At 38.1% G+C, this 15,806-nt stretch overlaps 3 protein-coding genes across 3 annotated transcripts; 1 reads left to right on the top strand and 2 right to left on the bottom strand.

The window, feature by feature from the left end:
* The first annotated feature begins 797 nt into the window (after window positions 1-797).
* Window positions 798-1,430, top strand: LOC114360906 (arf-GAP with SH3 domain, ANK repeat and PH domain-containing protein 1). The gene has a single exon (XM_028315768.1). It carries the CDS (start codon window positions 840-842, stop codon window positions 1,401-1,403), a length of 564 nt encoding a protein of 187 aa, XP_028171569.1. The 5' UTR covers window positions 798-839; the 3' UTR covers window positions 1,404-1,430.
* A 5,019-nt stretch (window positions 1,431-6,449) lies between these two features.
* LOC114360905 (uncharacterized) lies at window positions 6,450-13,245 on the bottom strand. Its single transcript, XM_028315767.1, has 4 exons — window positions 13,172-13,245; window positions 12,686-12,902; window positions 10,740-10,933; window positions 6,450-6,673 (listed from the first exon to the last, which is right to left on the bottom strand). Exons 1-4 carry the CDS (start codon window positions 13,215-13,217, stop codon window positions 6,450-6,452), a joined length of 681 nt encoding a protein of 226 aa, XP_028171568.1. The 5' UTR covers window positions 13,218-13,245.
* Window positions 13,246-13,561: 316 nt separating this feature from the next.
* Window positions 13,562-15,196, bottom strand: LOC114360903 (uncharacterized). The gene is made up of 3 exons (XM_028315765.1): window positions 15,097-15,196; window positions 14,248-14,503; window positions 13,562-14,166 (listed from the first exon to the last, which is right to left on the bottom strand). The coding sequence occupies exons 1-3, from the start codon at window positions 15,194-15,196 to the stop codon at window positions 13,620-13,622; spliced, it is 903 nt and encodes a 300-aa protein (XP_028171566.1). The 3' UTR covers window positions 13,562-13,619.
* Window positions 15,197-15,806: the final 610 nt, after the last annotated feature.

Genomic DNA, 15,806 nt, shown 5'->3' with positions numbered 1-15,806 from the left:
ATTACTTGAAATCTGTGTTAGTTAATACATGTTTAGTTTAGTTTGCAAGTCAATTTTTTGTAAACGCGCTCTAACAAAACCGGTAAAATCTAGCATTGGGTTTTTACAAGTGTTTTTTTTTCTTTGTTATAAAAAAAAATTCCTCTTTCTTATAGTCAAATTCTTTTCAGTGTTTTACGACTTTTTGATTTATTAAAAAACGTCTAATTAACTCTAGTAAGATAATGTAAGTAAACTCATACACCTCACACATTGAACACTCGTGGTAAGCACACTGAAACGTAACGACGAATTTACAATATTACACATAATTAAGTATTATCATTTATTCAAATTAGAGAGTAAATATTGACATTTGAATCAACAGTTTACACTGTTGCTTGGTTGGTTTACTATTTTAGTTCCTATTACTGTTCGTTTACTTAAGTAAATTGGCAATTTTATACTAGTAAATTTAATTTAAGTCTATTAATAGTTATACACATGATTTCGACACATGTTAGAGCTCAATAACAGGCTTAATTAACTAATTAGATCACGTCTGATCACTCGGCATTGTACACCTATCCGCAACACTTGCTCATCCCTATGCTTTTTGTAATAAGGCTCACGCATTTCGGCGGCTGTACATCATTCATGGTGTCCATCGGCGGGTCATTGTCGTCAATGCTACGTGACCAGGGTAGCGATGCTCGAACGTTATCCTCCTAGTCTATGTTGGCCTTCTCAATGTCTTCATTGGCTACCATTTATGATATAACAAAGCACCATAAAATGATCCCTTCAAGTATAAAACATACAGCACCCGTCTACCCAGCATCAGTCCAATTGCAATCACAATGGAGTCAATCAAGTCAGTCGTGTTCTTGTGTGTGATCGTCGGGGCCGTGGCTGAGCTGCCTCGCTTCAGACCAGCGAGGTTCAGGTTCCAGCGGCAAGAGTTGGCGCCGACCACGACTGATTCGCCTACAGAGCCGACGACCGAGTCTGGGCCGTACGCTCCATCGGGATGGAAGCCGGCGGGGCAACCGTTCACGCTGCCGACGGAAACCGAGGCCCCCGTCGACCAGTACGGGCCACCAGCGCCTTACCCCGCCTCTGGATGGAAACCTGCAGGAGAGCCCTTCACTCTGCCCAACGAACCACCAGCGACTAGCTACGGCGTTCCTGACAACTCCTATGGAGCTCCGAGCACTGATGCGCCTACTACTGATAACCCTCAAGCGGAAAAAATAGAAGGGCCAGTGGAAGTCCAGAAGAGCGTTGGAACTTACTTCGTCCTGTTGCCCAATGGGCAGCTCCAGAAAGTGGAATTTATGACCGAAAATGATATTCAGAACATGAAATACACGGCTCGTCTACAGTTGCGAAACCCCGCGCCTCTGCTTGTGTTCCAACCTTGAAATACATTAAATTTTACCTAATTTAAACAATGGGTTTCATTAACATGACTCAGTGTATGTTAAATGCTATCTTTTACGTTTAAAGAAATTCTTAATTATTTATTTTAATTAAAACTACTACAAACATCTATTTTTATCTTTGCCTTATCGCACCTAAGGGTTATTGACCGTCATTATCGGAAATTAAAAATGATGAATCACTATAAAGTAAAATGTCTAATTGTTAACGCACCACAGCAAAGTTGCTCCAGTAGGTTTATTCAGCATTATTTAAAGAATATTAATTATCCAAAACTGGATAACCCGTGGTTAAAATATGCTTGTGGAGTGGGTTCACAATAGTCCATTAGCATCATCGGGGTTCAAACCCACGTTCCTCGGATCTCGATTTGGCCAGTCCCAATGCTAGCACCACTGGGCATTGTCGCTTCGATCATTTTACATACTTACTTAGATGTAATCGGTCAATGTTAGGTAGGTAATTAATAAATCAAAACAAAGCCTCCGTTTTAGTAGGTACTACAAACGGGCTTTAAAGTTTCTAAAAAAGCTGTTTACAACTCGAAATTGGCCGTTTAATGGTCCAATAAACTCTAAACCAGAAACTAAAGGCAGCGGCCTGCATCCAGTGCCTTCCTGCTGCCTTTATGCACCTTGTGGATGGACGTCCCACACTGCGTTTTCCGGTACGTGGGCTTCACTCCAAAACCTTGCTGCCCAATCGGCCGTCAGTTCTGCGTACTATGTGCCCTGCCCATTGCCACTTCAGCTTGCTAATCCGTTGGGCTATGTCAGTGACTGTCAATTACGTCGGCGTATGAACACTAGGTATATGGACGGCGATAGGAACGTTTGACGCTAACGTCGTTCGCCGCGTATAGCGTTTAATATGAGACCATAGCCTTACTGAAGCTATCTCAATTGTGGCAAAACCTCTGTTAATGTACCGGAACGCTCGCGATAATGCCTTCATTAATATCGCAGTTTAATTGCATCGCGCCCTTTGTCGCTCCCTGAGGGTTTGTTGATCCCACTTCTCATTCCGCGGTAGTCTGTTACAAATAATCTGTTTACTTTTTGTTTAAACATCTTCATTCTCTCAAGATTTACAGCTAAGACCACTAAAAGAATACATGTTAACTCCCGTATAACTACAATGTTAAAAGTTAGGTAATTTAGTGATATTATTATGGCAAAACTAGCTTTTGTCCGCGGCTTCACCCGCGTAAAATTTAGTTTTTCACAGATCGTCATAAATTATAGCCTATGTTATTCTGGGTTATAAACAATAATACTGTAAAGTTTCATCAAAATCCGTTCAGTAGTTTTTGCGTGAAAGAGTAACAAACATCCAGACATCCAGAATTCCAGACATCCAAACTTTCGTGTGATGTTTGTTGCCATATCATACTACATTGACAAAATCATGCAGAGACTCGAGTTGTAAAAAGCAATGGCATATTCACTTATTTTGATTTCAATATAAAAGTTAAACAAGCGCTAGACATAATTTCATTTATTATCTTACAATCTCAACACTATTTTTAAATATTTCTTCCTAGTATTGAGTAAATAGAGAACTTTTATGTCTCATTCGGCATTCAGGCTTCTTGGAAAGATGACCTGGAAAATAAAATGTTTACTTTAACAAGTGGCACATAGAAAGATTTTTTATGGATAACAAGGCACGTATTTGACCGCAATCGCACTTGGTGTTAAGTGAGATGCAGTCTAGGATGGTGCATAAAATCTGCCCTGTAAGTGCCTATTCACTCTCGCCTTAAAAAGGCCCGGATTATAGTGTTCGGGAATGAATACCTACGAAGTCATATTTAGGCTGGTTTGCGCTCTATTTAGCAGCATATATCAAATCAAATCAAATCAAATCAAATCAAAAATATTTATTCAGTTTAGACCACAAGTGGCACTTATGAACGTCAATAGAAAATAATAAAAAAAGAAAAGGTAGCCCTTATGGGGCACTTTACATGTCTCCTTATCTTTTGGGCCCTACCAGCGCTTCGAGACAAACATAAATGGCAAGTGCTGAGAAGAAACGCCGGAACAAACCATCATCATCATCATCATCATCATCATCATTTCAGCCATAGGACGTCCACTCCTGAACATAGGCTTTCTCCAATAATTTCCATATTGACCCATTGATATCGACATGCATCCAGCGCCTTCCTGCTACTGGTCTTTAAAAACCTTTTCAAAAATTGGTTCCTAGCGCACTAAAAATCTTTTTTTACTAACTTTGGAAGTAAATCTGTCAACATTCTTTATAAGTTTAGTGCTAAAAAATTTAGGTAGAGTCAGCGTCAAATAGTTCATGACACCCAAAGTGGCCAAAAACTTGACAATACAACCTTATTCCAATAGTAACGAAGAAGTGTTGCGATCTTTTTGGCTACTTTCGTTCGTTCGTTCGTTCGTTCGTTTCAGCCGAATGACGTCCACTGCTGGACAAAGGCCTCCCTCAAGGATTTCCACAAAGACCGGTCCTGCGCCGCCCGCATCCAGGCACCTCCCGCGACTTTCACCAGACTTTGGCTACTTTGGGTGTCACGAACTACACTCGGCATCAAATAAATCGCACCTCCCGTGACAAGCACTTATCAAACGTATGCATCCCTACTTCCCACCAACATTGGTACCATTTGAAAGACTAGTTTTAAACTTCAATTCATTAAAGGAAAGGTTTTTACCCCAAAAATGTGTCTTTACAAGGATCCAGAGTCACTTCTTCAAAAAATAGGTAGTTACGCTATAGCCATTTTTTATGACTATAAAACTGTTAAGTTGGGATTAATCGCTATCCATCTGTTAAAGAGGACATGTGAGATCTTTATTTGGTTTTATAACCATAAAAATTGGTCTAATTGATCCCAGAGGTGAGCCCAAAGTGAGGTCTATTTTCAAGTCACATTTATGGTATATGTTAATCATTTATTTAGAAATGAAATGTATTTTTCTTTAAGGATATTTATTGGGCTTTCAAATAACACCAATATTGTTGGGGTACCATGATTGTGTCAGAAGAAAATCTTTAAAGTTCGCGTCGCGGAAGGTGCGGTTTATTTGATGTTGAGTGTATTTAACGCTGACAATACCTACACTGGGAATGCATTGTGTTTGGAGGAGTCCTAGGGCACGTTTACCGCGCAAGGCACAAAGCATAGGTCAAGTAGTTAGCAAATATTCCAAATATGTATAACATAGTCGCGGACACAGAATTCCCGTGTCATCTCTCGTCGATGAAATGCACCTTATGTCCATGGCATTTAGAACGTCTTCTACATTTAGCTCGCTCACATTGTTACATGTAAGTAGGTATACCTAAGCTTCGCTTCCATTGCAACCGCATTCGTTAATGAACTACTTAGTGTTGGTTCTACTAATGAAGGAATCTTAACTAATCTACATTAGACAATTCTTTCCAAAACCCTTATTAAACGTATTTTGAGTAATAATAGAAATTACAAGTTAAGCATCAGCCCCACGGATCGACTTTTCAATTTCAACGTGACTTTATTATTATAGTACTACTAGTTACTACTAATAATAATTTTACTATAAGTCTATCCAATATAGCTTGATTAGAATGACGGCTGTCAAACGAATGTGACTAGTGCTGTGTATGTTTCGTACGGTTCACATAGATGTATCGATAAGTTTTCGAAAAAATGATATAAAAAAATGCACCCAATTTTTCTTCATATCTTTATTCATAAAAATGACAATTATGATTTAAATTTAAAGACAGTAAAATTTAAAATTCATGTCAAGGGTGTACAACCTAAGTCGTAGTCATTATCATCAGTGTTCTTCAGTGGTTTTTTCCTCTCGCTAGAGGGCGGTGGGCATCTCTTCTAGAGCAACGGTGCTATGAATACCCAAAAAATTACCGGTGATTGATTTCCGATGTTTGATTATTTAAGAATGAAATGTTTTTTGGTTTTTAATAGTGAACATTTAGAAAAACGTATAACTTGACTTAAATATGTTAAAAAATTAGTTAGAAAAAATTTTTGTTAAATATGTAAAAAAAATTGTTTTAATTTAATATGACATTTGTCGATATGTCCCAACACTAACATTTTTGTAACTCGAGATAACCTTGTAGAGACGTCGTTAATACTCTAGCTTGATTTTTATAATTTCGAATTACTACTTATTGAAAGTTACGCGTCGTGTCACAACGCTTATAATAAAAATGTACGAGCACTTGCACAAAATAGTTGTTAAAACCAACCTTGTGTTGGGTCTAATTCTCGTCACTACACTGCACAACTTAAAATAATTACGTTTTTTGTCGGTAAAATCGTCCTGGTGACGTCACTTAAGCATTTTTCTTATACTGCGTGCGGTCGTTGCGCGTGCGCACAAAGGAATGAGACCGCTCGGACACCGAGCCCACAGCGTGGTAGGGGTGGGGTTGCCCGCTCTTTTGTTTTTTACTACTACTGCGCTGAATATTGTGTGCGGATTGGCTTGTCGTACAGGGGTACTACATGGTAAAATAAATCTCGGAGGCGAAAGCAGGATAATTGGTGTAATTTAACGCTGCATTTACACGAAATTAACATTTTTATTGGAAGCACTGTCGTCGAAAATATTGTTTGTAGGTCAGACGTGAATTATTTCTTGTCCGCCAATATTTAGCTCTCATTGATCGCTACTACAAAGTTATGTCGTTACTTTTGATGGCAGCTGTCATTCTAATCAAGCTATATTGGATAGACTATAACTGTTCCGGCGAACTTTATACTGCCAATAAATAGTTGTCTTAACTTAATATAAAAGCAAAAAATTAGATCGTTTCATCAACGAAGACACGCTAGAATGGTGGGATCATTCTTCCGCTAATGTTTCAGTTACCGGTACACGCTAAATTATCCATGAGTGCACACGCACACTACAATAATGCCGCTTGGATTGCTCGGATCAAACTCCCCACACCGCGCTTCCCTCGACCAAAAATTGGTGGGGCGCGTCTTCGTGGATGAAACGATCTATATGCATCTTTCAACGCAGCGAACTTTACTCACTGTAATAAGCCATGCCCTCGATATAATTGTCTTTCACAATCCAGAAGTTGACAATCCACTGCACCAGCGCCCTGCAGCTGATGTAGGCAAGCAGCAGCGCTATCCAGGAGGTGTCCTTCTCCAGGCCTGAAGACGTGGAGGCCGGGACAGACTGGTGCGTCTTGTTCACAATCCTTATCGAGTCGCTGTCGGAATTTATGTAGTTCAGGATTTTTGCTGCAACAAAGTTATTCATACATTGGATCTTGAGTAAGCTGCGCTGTGGAAAATTTTCGTTGTAATTAGCTGTAAGTTTTCCGAAGAGCTGTAAAATAAAATAAACAAATATTTATTCATTGAACCTTGCGTAATAAGTTGTAGGGTTAGTTTTGTTAAATACTTATTGTCCGCAGCATTGCTCGCGTAAATATTTGCCTGTAAATTTACAATTTAAACATTTTAACGCATGTGTATTCCCATGTTCCCCTTTGCTATCCCTTTTGGAAACCGGTTAATTTCCTGGTCCACAAACTATCTCTCGATTCAGAGAAATACTTAAGCCTAAAACGGTAATCGAAAGATCATTTATATTAATTAGGGTCATGTCCCCTATTCGCGTAAAACGACGGATTACTCTTTAAAAACAAAAGAAAATTACCATACAAATAGTAACAAAGCCAGCTAGCATTTCCAGTTTTAATTGAAACATCAAAATGTGGCATGCCGCACGCTACAGGTGCCAGCTTATAGGTGAATGCACTGGTGGCACTCTGTGATTTAACTTTGACTAGTTTATATCGAAAATGTCCGACTGATTTAGAAAATACAAATTGAAAAATCACTATACTTGTTCCCAGTTTGACCCAACGTCATTAGACCCAACTAGATTGTTAAAGTTGTTGCAATTCACGGAGGCGAGTGAGTTTTACATGACTGTGTTACAAAAGTTTTGATAGACATTACACTATCGTTATGTGCATGTACACGTGCACACACAAATAAAGCTCACTCCTTCGTGAGTTGCAAAAACTATAACAGAATTTTTGCTAACTCGACTAACGTTTTATACTAATTACAGAACACATGTTAATTTACAGCCATTTTGTGTGCTGCCTTTTATTCAGAGTCTATCTTATCAATGGCTTTTATCCGACCAATTAACTTGCTATCCAGGCAATTTACAATTTCATTCTGTCAATCAGTATTTTTGTCTGTAATCAACAGGACATGTTTTATTTACAATTCAGTCTTTTTTGGGTATATAACCTCCTCCTTTTTTGAAGTCAATTACAAATAACAGGTCGTCCGTCACAGACGCATAATAGTGTATTTATGTTATATCCATGAACTTAGTAAGTATTCTAAGTCAATTTAGCAACATGTAAAAAATATTTTTTGTAAAGAAAGAGCCTATGATGATGAAATAATCTGAAAATAAGTTCAAAATTGTAATTTTCTTGCCCTAGACTTTAGGAATAGATATAGGTGTAATAATGTCAACTTGATTTTTATTCAACTAGGTATGCATAAAAAATATAAGCAATGCCATTTAATGCTATGAAAATGAACGGATTTTTTAAAAAATGCGTTTCATTGTGACGCTGTCGGTGTCCTTTATAAATATTTATTTGTGTACGCTTTGAAATTTTAAACAAAAAAGAACCAAACGTTTTTACGTAAAAGTTAATATTTTAAATGTTTACATACAAACTATTACTCCAACTTCTGCCACTTCCATCACTCTACATATACATACGAAGTTGCCGTTTTTGTCCACAAAAATACAGAACTTTTTAAAAAATCTGGTAATCTCCGATTAAGATGTCCTCAAAGACTAATACATAAAGACATACCGAGATCCACTAAATACGGAAATAGCTGTCTTTGCATGGGGATCCGTATTTATAACAAAATTCTTAAAGAAATAAAAGATCTTAATATAAATATATTTAAAAATAGACTACACAGGTGGCTTATGAACCATAGTTTTTATGAAATAAAGGATTTCTTGACATTCAAATATGTATAAATGTAATTTTTGACATAGCTGACATAATTAATTTATTGGACATTTTATTATTGTAAAACTGTACTGTACCTACTGTTGAAAATTGATATAATTATAATGACATTGTTTCTTTTTTATGTATTAATATTCAAACTTGCATGCTTCTTGATGTAGCAAAACATGTGGACTTATTTTATAGCTGTAACAACTGTATACCATGTTTTATGCAAATAAACAATTATTATATTCTATTCTATTCTATTCAAAAATATAATAGTATTATGTAACGGTATCATTATGCGTAATTGGAATTACATAATGGCAAGATATTTGTGGCTAAAATTATATGCAATGGATACCTTAGTAAATATGGTTGCCTGCAGTGACATGAAAATGGATTGACTGGGAAGAAAGACAGTGCGAGCGTTGGAAAAGATCGAAATACCCTAATGTTACTTTTAAAATTGCCTATGAAAAAAGTCAAAAGTAAAAATTTTAGTATTTAGGGTGCACAGAAAGTTGAGCTGCATATTCTGCAAACGCTACATTAATTGATCGTCAATATTGTTGCGACCAGCATCGATGCTAAAGTGGCACGTCTGCTGAGTCCCTAACATATGCATCTTTGGTGCACCCAAGCCTACAATCACAGGTGGCCAGTGAACGAAACACGAGCCGTCAAAGGTCGCCCATCAAAGGCGCCAATTATGGAGCCCACTATGCCCACTGACTTGGAACTTGAATCCAGAATTACTATCGTTATCCTATCTTATACTTTACTAGCTAACCCGGCGAATTTCGTACCGCCCTTTTCGATGCTAAAGTGGCACGTCTGCTGCGTCCCAAACATATGCATCTTTGGTGCACCCAAGCCTACAATCACAGGTGGCCAGTGAACGAAACACGAGCCGTCAAAGGCCGCCCATCAAAGGCGCCAATTATGGAGCCCACTATGCCCACTGGCTTGGAACTTGCGTCCAGATTACTATCGTTATCCTATCTTGTACTGTGTTTAAGTTTATACTGTTTTATCCGAGATTTCTGTGTTTTCGCTAATTTTCCCTGCGTGATAAAATCAGAAATGAGGAGATCCGTAGGAGATCCAGGGTGACTGACATAGCCCGCAGAATGTGGCAGTGGGCGGGGCACATAGCTCGTAGAGCTGATGGCCGCTGGGGCAGGAAAGTTCTTGAGTGGCGACCACGACCCGGAAGACATAGCGTGGGTAGGCCTCCCACTAGGTGGACCGACGATCAGTTAAAGGTCGCGCGAGGTGCCTGGATGCGAGCGGCGCAGAACTTTGTGGAAATCCTTGGGGGAGGCCTTTGTCCAGCTGTGGACGTCTTTCGGCTAAAACGAACGATGGAACTTGTGCAATTGCCCCTTTTCCCATCATTTTTTTACAAGAATACTTATCCAGTTAAGCCCTCGAACTAAGCTAAATAAACTTTTGTTAACGTGTGAATTGTGTCCCTTCACCGTTCTGCTATCATCGTGGCTTCGACAAAATACATAATAATATTTATTCTTTCAAAGTATTAAATTATTTCTTCACTCGAACCAAGCTATAATAACTACGTCATTTTACTCGTATTCTCATTCGTCTTCAAGCGAAACCTTTCGCTGTTATCAGTTAGAATTCCACACGGTATTCCAGTATTTCCAGAATTATTTGCAAAGTTCCACGTGTTCAAAGCAGATGTGATCCAACTTAGGTAGTTTATCTCATAACGTTATCAGAAGTTCTAGCTCAACCCCGCTTCTTATCAAAAAGATCAGAATCCGAATAAGGTTGAAGATTGGTTTGCGGTAAGCGGTAAACGGCATTTATAACTTATAACTCGTCTTCGTGCACAGGTCTAGGAATTCTCAAATTATTTCTCATAGGCAAGAGCTTGTGAACTAAGATTTTTAATCTAGTCTGGTATAATAAAAATGTAGGTTAAATTATTTATTCTATTTTATTTTTCTTTATTCAGAAATTACGAATAACTTTTCTTTGTCTGTATCGCTAGAAAAATAGTTTCATAACAAGAAAGAAAATAAGGTTGTGTTTCTTGTAGTTGACAGCTTATGTGTAAATAATACAAAATACTTACTTAATTCTAGCGATTCTGAGGACTTACTTTTTTGGCCATCTCTTTTAGCCTTAAACATATTTTATCCTTTTCTAAAGATCATCTAGCTTAGTACGGGGGTAAACGGGACTATTAGTAATTTTTATAACACTTTTTTTAAATAGAACAATAATTTCTGAGTAAAGCTGATTGTGTGTAAAAGTGAGCTAAAGCCAACCTTCAGTGCTGGTCTTTCTCGCATCCATCAAGAACATGGTGGTGTATACCAGGTCCATGACCAGGATCGCGAGGCCGGTGAGGGTGAAGGGCATGAGGGTCACGTAGAGGCCGCAGGGCCGCTGGCCCTGGGTCATGTAGGCGATGCCGAGGACAGCCCATATGACGTGGAGAGAGAGCCATGCGCAGATCTTTCTGGAAATAATATGAAGTTCAGTGTTAGAAATCTCTTGGTTGTACACTTCTGTCATGCTAGCGATATAAACAGTAACTCAATTTTTTGGCAAAACTATAATGAGCTCTATCAGATGAACTGACAGTCAGGCGTTTTTTTAACAGCAAAAAAATGGAGTTTCTGCTGATTCACTAGTATGGCAGACTTGTTATGGTTGTTATTTACATTTTTGTGGCAGTAAATGCTCTTTTACAACAGACTAGCTGTGCTCGTGACTTCGAAATAATTTGAATAAAATTCCCGTTTTTGCAATGTTTTTCATTGCTGCTCCACTCCTATTTTGGTCATAATGTGATGTTATGTAGCCTAAAGCCTTCCTCGATAAATGAGTTATTATCAGTTTTCATCATTGTATCGAATCGTCAAGATTTATAAATACCAATCAAGAAACAATGGAACCTGAGATCTTTCCTTTTCAAGTTTCTTTCAACATTGGTTAAAACCATTTATTAACGTCGTTACAAATAATTAACTTTTTAAAAAAATAAAACCGACTTCAAATGCGTGAACACAAAAAAAACTAAAAATTAAAAATATTGCGTATAAAACAGTTCATCCCCAATTTTCCACCCTTGGGGGTGAAATATTTTTTTCAAATTCGCATGAAACCACCCTTTTGATAATACCTATTCAACAAAAAAATAATCGTTCAAATTGATTTATAATCGGCGGAGATATTGCGTATAAAAAAGTTCATCCCCAATTTTCCACCCTTGGGGGTTGTTTTTTCTATTATTAAATTTAAATGGGACCACCCTTGAGGTATTACCTATACGCCGAAAAAAGATTTGTTCAAATCGGTTCATAATTGGCGGAGTTATCGCGTAACAAACATAGAAAAAAAACATACGGGTCGAATTGAGAACCTCCTCCTTTTTTGAAGTCGGTTGAAAAGATGCTATTTTCGCTGTGGCTATGTTTTATTTTCGATACCTTAGTAACTGACGGATTTGGAAAACATTGCGAATAGTCGTGTTCCAAATAAATCGGTTCAGAGGAGCAAAAGCGAATGTCGATGAAATCGGGATATTCGCGAGAATCAAAATTGAACTGACGCCTGTCGACTTTTTTTCAGTGAGATTGTGCCACTTTGATATTATCTGTTTCTATTGGTTTCGAGGTTTTCTATGACTATGGATTAAGTAGGTAATGTTTAAAATATACGTTGCTGATTCCCAAGCTAAGCAAGACTTGTACAATAAACAAGGTCGCGGGTTAGATTTCCGCACAGTACAAACATTTGTGTGCATGAACATACTTGTTGTCTGGGTGATTTCCATTTATTGTATGTAAGTATTTACAAAAATAAAGTAGGTATTTATAAGTATGCTTGTTTATACCCATTGTCTAGTACCCATAGTTACAAGCTTTACTTAGCTTGTGACAAGAGACGCAGCGTGAAATTTCCAAGGATTTGTTTATTTCATAAAGATATAGAGAGATGCAAACTAATGCGCTGAGTTCGGAACTCAGGGTCACATTATTAATTCACACACAAAGTAATCAAAATATGTGCTTATTATCCACTGCGGTATCAGTACTCAACGTTCGAATAGTCTTACGTACTACGCAAGCAATGTAAACTGTGTACGTCCCTGCTGTCACGAGCAATGTGTTCTGTTTTTGGGTATATTGCTGCGACACCGTTTCCGCCCTCTTGTCACATCTCCCTTTAGTTTCTGTGTGTCGGTTTATTTGCTACACATACATACCCTCGAAAGAGCGAAGCGACTTCATTCTTCACCGGCCACACTATGCTCGAAGAAGGCACTGGGTAGGTCCTGGTGTAGTTGTAGAAGTAGACCCGGCCACAAGCCTCAGGGTCGTGGAGGTAGAGCAGCTTCAGCAGCGTCACCTCCTGCAGCTCGCCCTCGGTCGGGGGCAGCTTGCAGCTTAGGATCAACCAGCTTATTATGATGCTGAAGACCGCTGGAACATTTATGAGCAGATTTGGAGAAAAATACTAATGTCTTATTGATAAGTAATAGTTAAAAACAAACAGCAACATCTTGAAAACTGGTGACTAGCATTGATACTAAACTTTATTATAATAGCTTAACTTTGATTGCAAGTGAAGTAATTTTGACCAAAAACCTGCCTGATTTTGCTTAAAAAGAATTGGCCAAGACTCTTAACTGATTTATGATTCAAGTGACTTGGTGAAATAATAATAAATTAAACTAAAATTAGGTACTTACTCTGGTACAGAACAGCAAAAATCGTCCAAAATGCTAAGGAGCTCATTGCAAACAACAATGAACGCTCCAATATATCAAATCGATTGGAAACTTTACTTCCGAGCAGCGCTTCCCACGATCTAGTTACGACAAACAAATTTCAAGAGGGCCACGATCCAATTTTCCGTCGTCGGAATTGCCCTGTCCCGTATTTTGATTACAGGTAAACTCCAAAATTAATGACTGCCGACTCCGCGCCGAGGTGATAATGAAAAATTTAATAGGACAGTCCGCTCAAATTGAATATCCACAAGAATAGAATCGTCTCATTCCATTTCGCATTACGAGAACGTTAATATTTTTGAGAAATTGCCCTTTTAATCTCGGCGTCTTGCGAGAGATATAAATGGGTTAAAATTTACAATGTAAACGATGAACAATATTTTAACAGCAGACGGCACAAATTGTGTTAATTATGACTCGTATTGTAAAATACTCTGGATAAGACATTGGTCTTGACGAATGGTTTATTTTCACCGGTTCTGTAGTAGAGGACGGACGTGTCGTCCGGTTGATGGTGGCTCGGTTCTGGGATGGGATGGTATGCTATCCTCCCGATTCTTGTTTTAACTTCTCTTTTCCTGATCCTTCGCCTTATATTGTTAACGACTGTGCAACAGTAGATGTTCCATATTAGTATGATGACTCCTCTCATCCAGAGAACAGATGCGATCATGGGTAGCCAGCCCGCAAAGTCATCGTAATTCTTCAGCTTTAATTCAACACTCCAACCGCTATATCTAAGGACCATGCCCTTGGTCAAGCTTTGCTGGATATGGGCAATGTAGACGACAGCCATAGAAAGGTCGAAGATAACTACTGCAACCGAGTAGTAGAAATATGTTGTGAGAACGAGCTTGAGAACGCCCTGGTCTCTGTTTTTTCTGATGACGATGTTCATAATGATGGCGAAGACCAGCCAAAATACGTGCACTCCAATACTGAGTTCTATGTACCTTTGGAAAATAATTATTAAGAAGTATAAACAAATATTACGTTTATTAAAAAAATTTCTACTAATAATACCTTGTACTCACTTTCTGGTTTTCGAAGTCAATCTGGTTGACACTGTCACAAGGGCTTGTTTCCATTGGATCGGTCGTACATCAAGGCCATGTGTATCATTCGGAAGTCGAATGTTAGACAGTGCGGAGGCTGTTCGCAACTTGTACTCGCAGGCGAAGTGGTCATACAAGTACATGATGCGGGCCAGCTTATCGAAGTCCAAGTTGGAATTGTCCGGAGACCAGACACAATGGAGTATCGTGCCAGATCCCACGAATACTACTATACCTGGACAGGCAGAAAAAAAAGAATAAATACTGTCTCAAATGAAAATACATTGATTTAACTTGATCTTGGTAGTACACTCATGCGAAGGGTGCACATGCGATCCATGATAGAGCAAGCAAGCTCAGGATGGGTGTCTACTTACTAGTGACTTAAAAAGCTTTTGCCCTGTATGAGTTCGGAAGAACTGACATTACTTAGTAGGAAATTCCACTCCTCGTGTGCACTTACGCAGTGTTCATTGTAAAAAAGATAGCAAATCGCTTGGCGCATAGTATTTCGTAGGTAGATGAATTTTTGCTCACTACCTACTTTGAATTTTTGCTCAATTGAAGTACTTTCATGCATCTTTTGGATTTATGGCTTACACAGCATTTCTAGAGACACATTTTAAGTAAAATAATAATAAATTTCTTTATTAATCATAACATAATACAGATACTTTAAAAAAAGATCTTTACTTGCTTTGCTTTCAGACAAATTGTATGTGAACCACGTTACCAGATATTGTCTCTTGTTGTGGTAGATGGATATGTGACATCCTAACTTATGTAGGCAACTATAAGACTCACCAAAGCACAAAACTTTGCACTTACACTGAATAATAACGGAGTTAGCGATCCACACACACTTCCTCCTATCCCAGGGCAGCACAGAGAGTGGTATTGCTTGGATTTGCAAACTTTTCCTTAACATTTTAACTTATTTTATGGACGTTACTCTTATTTCAAATGAATTGGGAAATTAATTCCTCTTTCCATGGTAACCCAATTTCCTTTTCAGTGAAAGTCGATTTCAATTAATGTTATCATAATTTTTGTGATATTTAATTACACGAATCGTGGTTCTATTCATAATCAATATATTTGACAAATAAATTGTTATTGTCATTTAAATTGTCAGGAAAATGACAAACTGATGACTTAACACCTTTTTTACGTACACGTAATAAGGTTTTGATTATTTTGTATGAGTAGGCATCGAGTTTATCAATGGAGAGAGGTCATGTACCAGATTCTTTAGCAAAAAGCGGACAAATTCCATTTCGTAATCAGAAAAGCTTCGAAACAATGCTCTGTCTTTTTCTCTGTTTGAAAACAGAGTTGCATTACGCAAATGGGAAGAACATAAAGTATTGGTATTTCGCTCCTTTTGCCTTCATTTGACCTGGCAGCATTAAAGGGTACAGTTCATTACTCGCTTCGTGTGACCCATTTGTGAATCGCATCAAGTCGGGGAAAGGAAAAATTTATGCTGACAAAGCTTTTCATTCGAAAAAAATAAAATCACAGGCATTAGGTAAAAA

The sequence above is a fragment of the Ostrinia furnacalis genome, unplaced genomic scaffold, assembly GCF_004193835.3.
Source record: "Ostrinia furnacalis isolate ACB-3 unplaced genomic scaffold, ASM419383v2 OfSCF5246, whole genome shotgun sequence".
Taxonomy (NCBI): Eukaryota; Metazoa; Arthropoda; class Insecta; order Lepidoptera; family Crambidae; genus Ostrinia; species Ostrinia furnacalis.
This window is presented reverse-complemented; position numbering and strand designations above follow the sequence as displayed.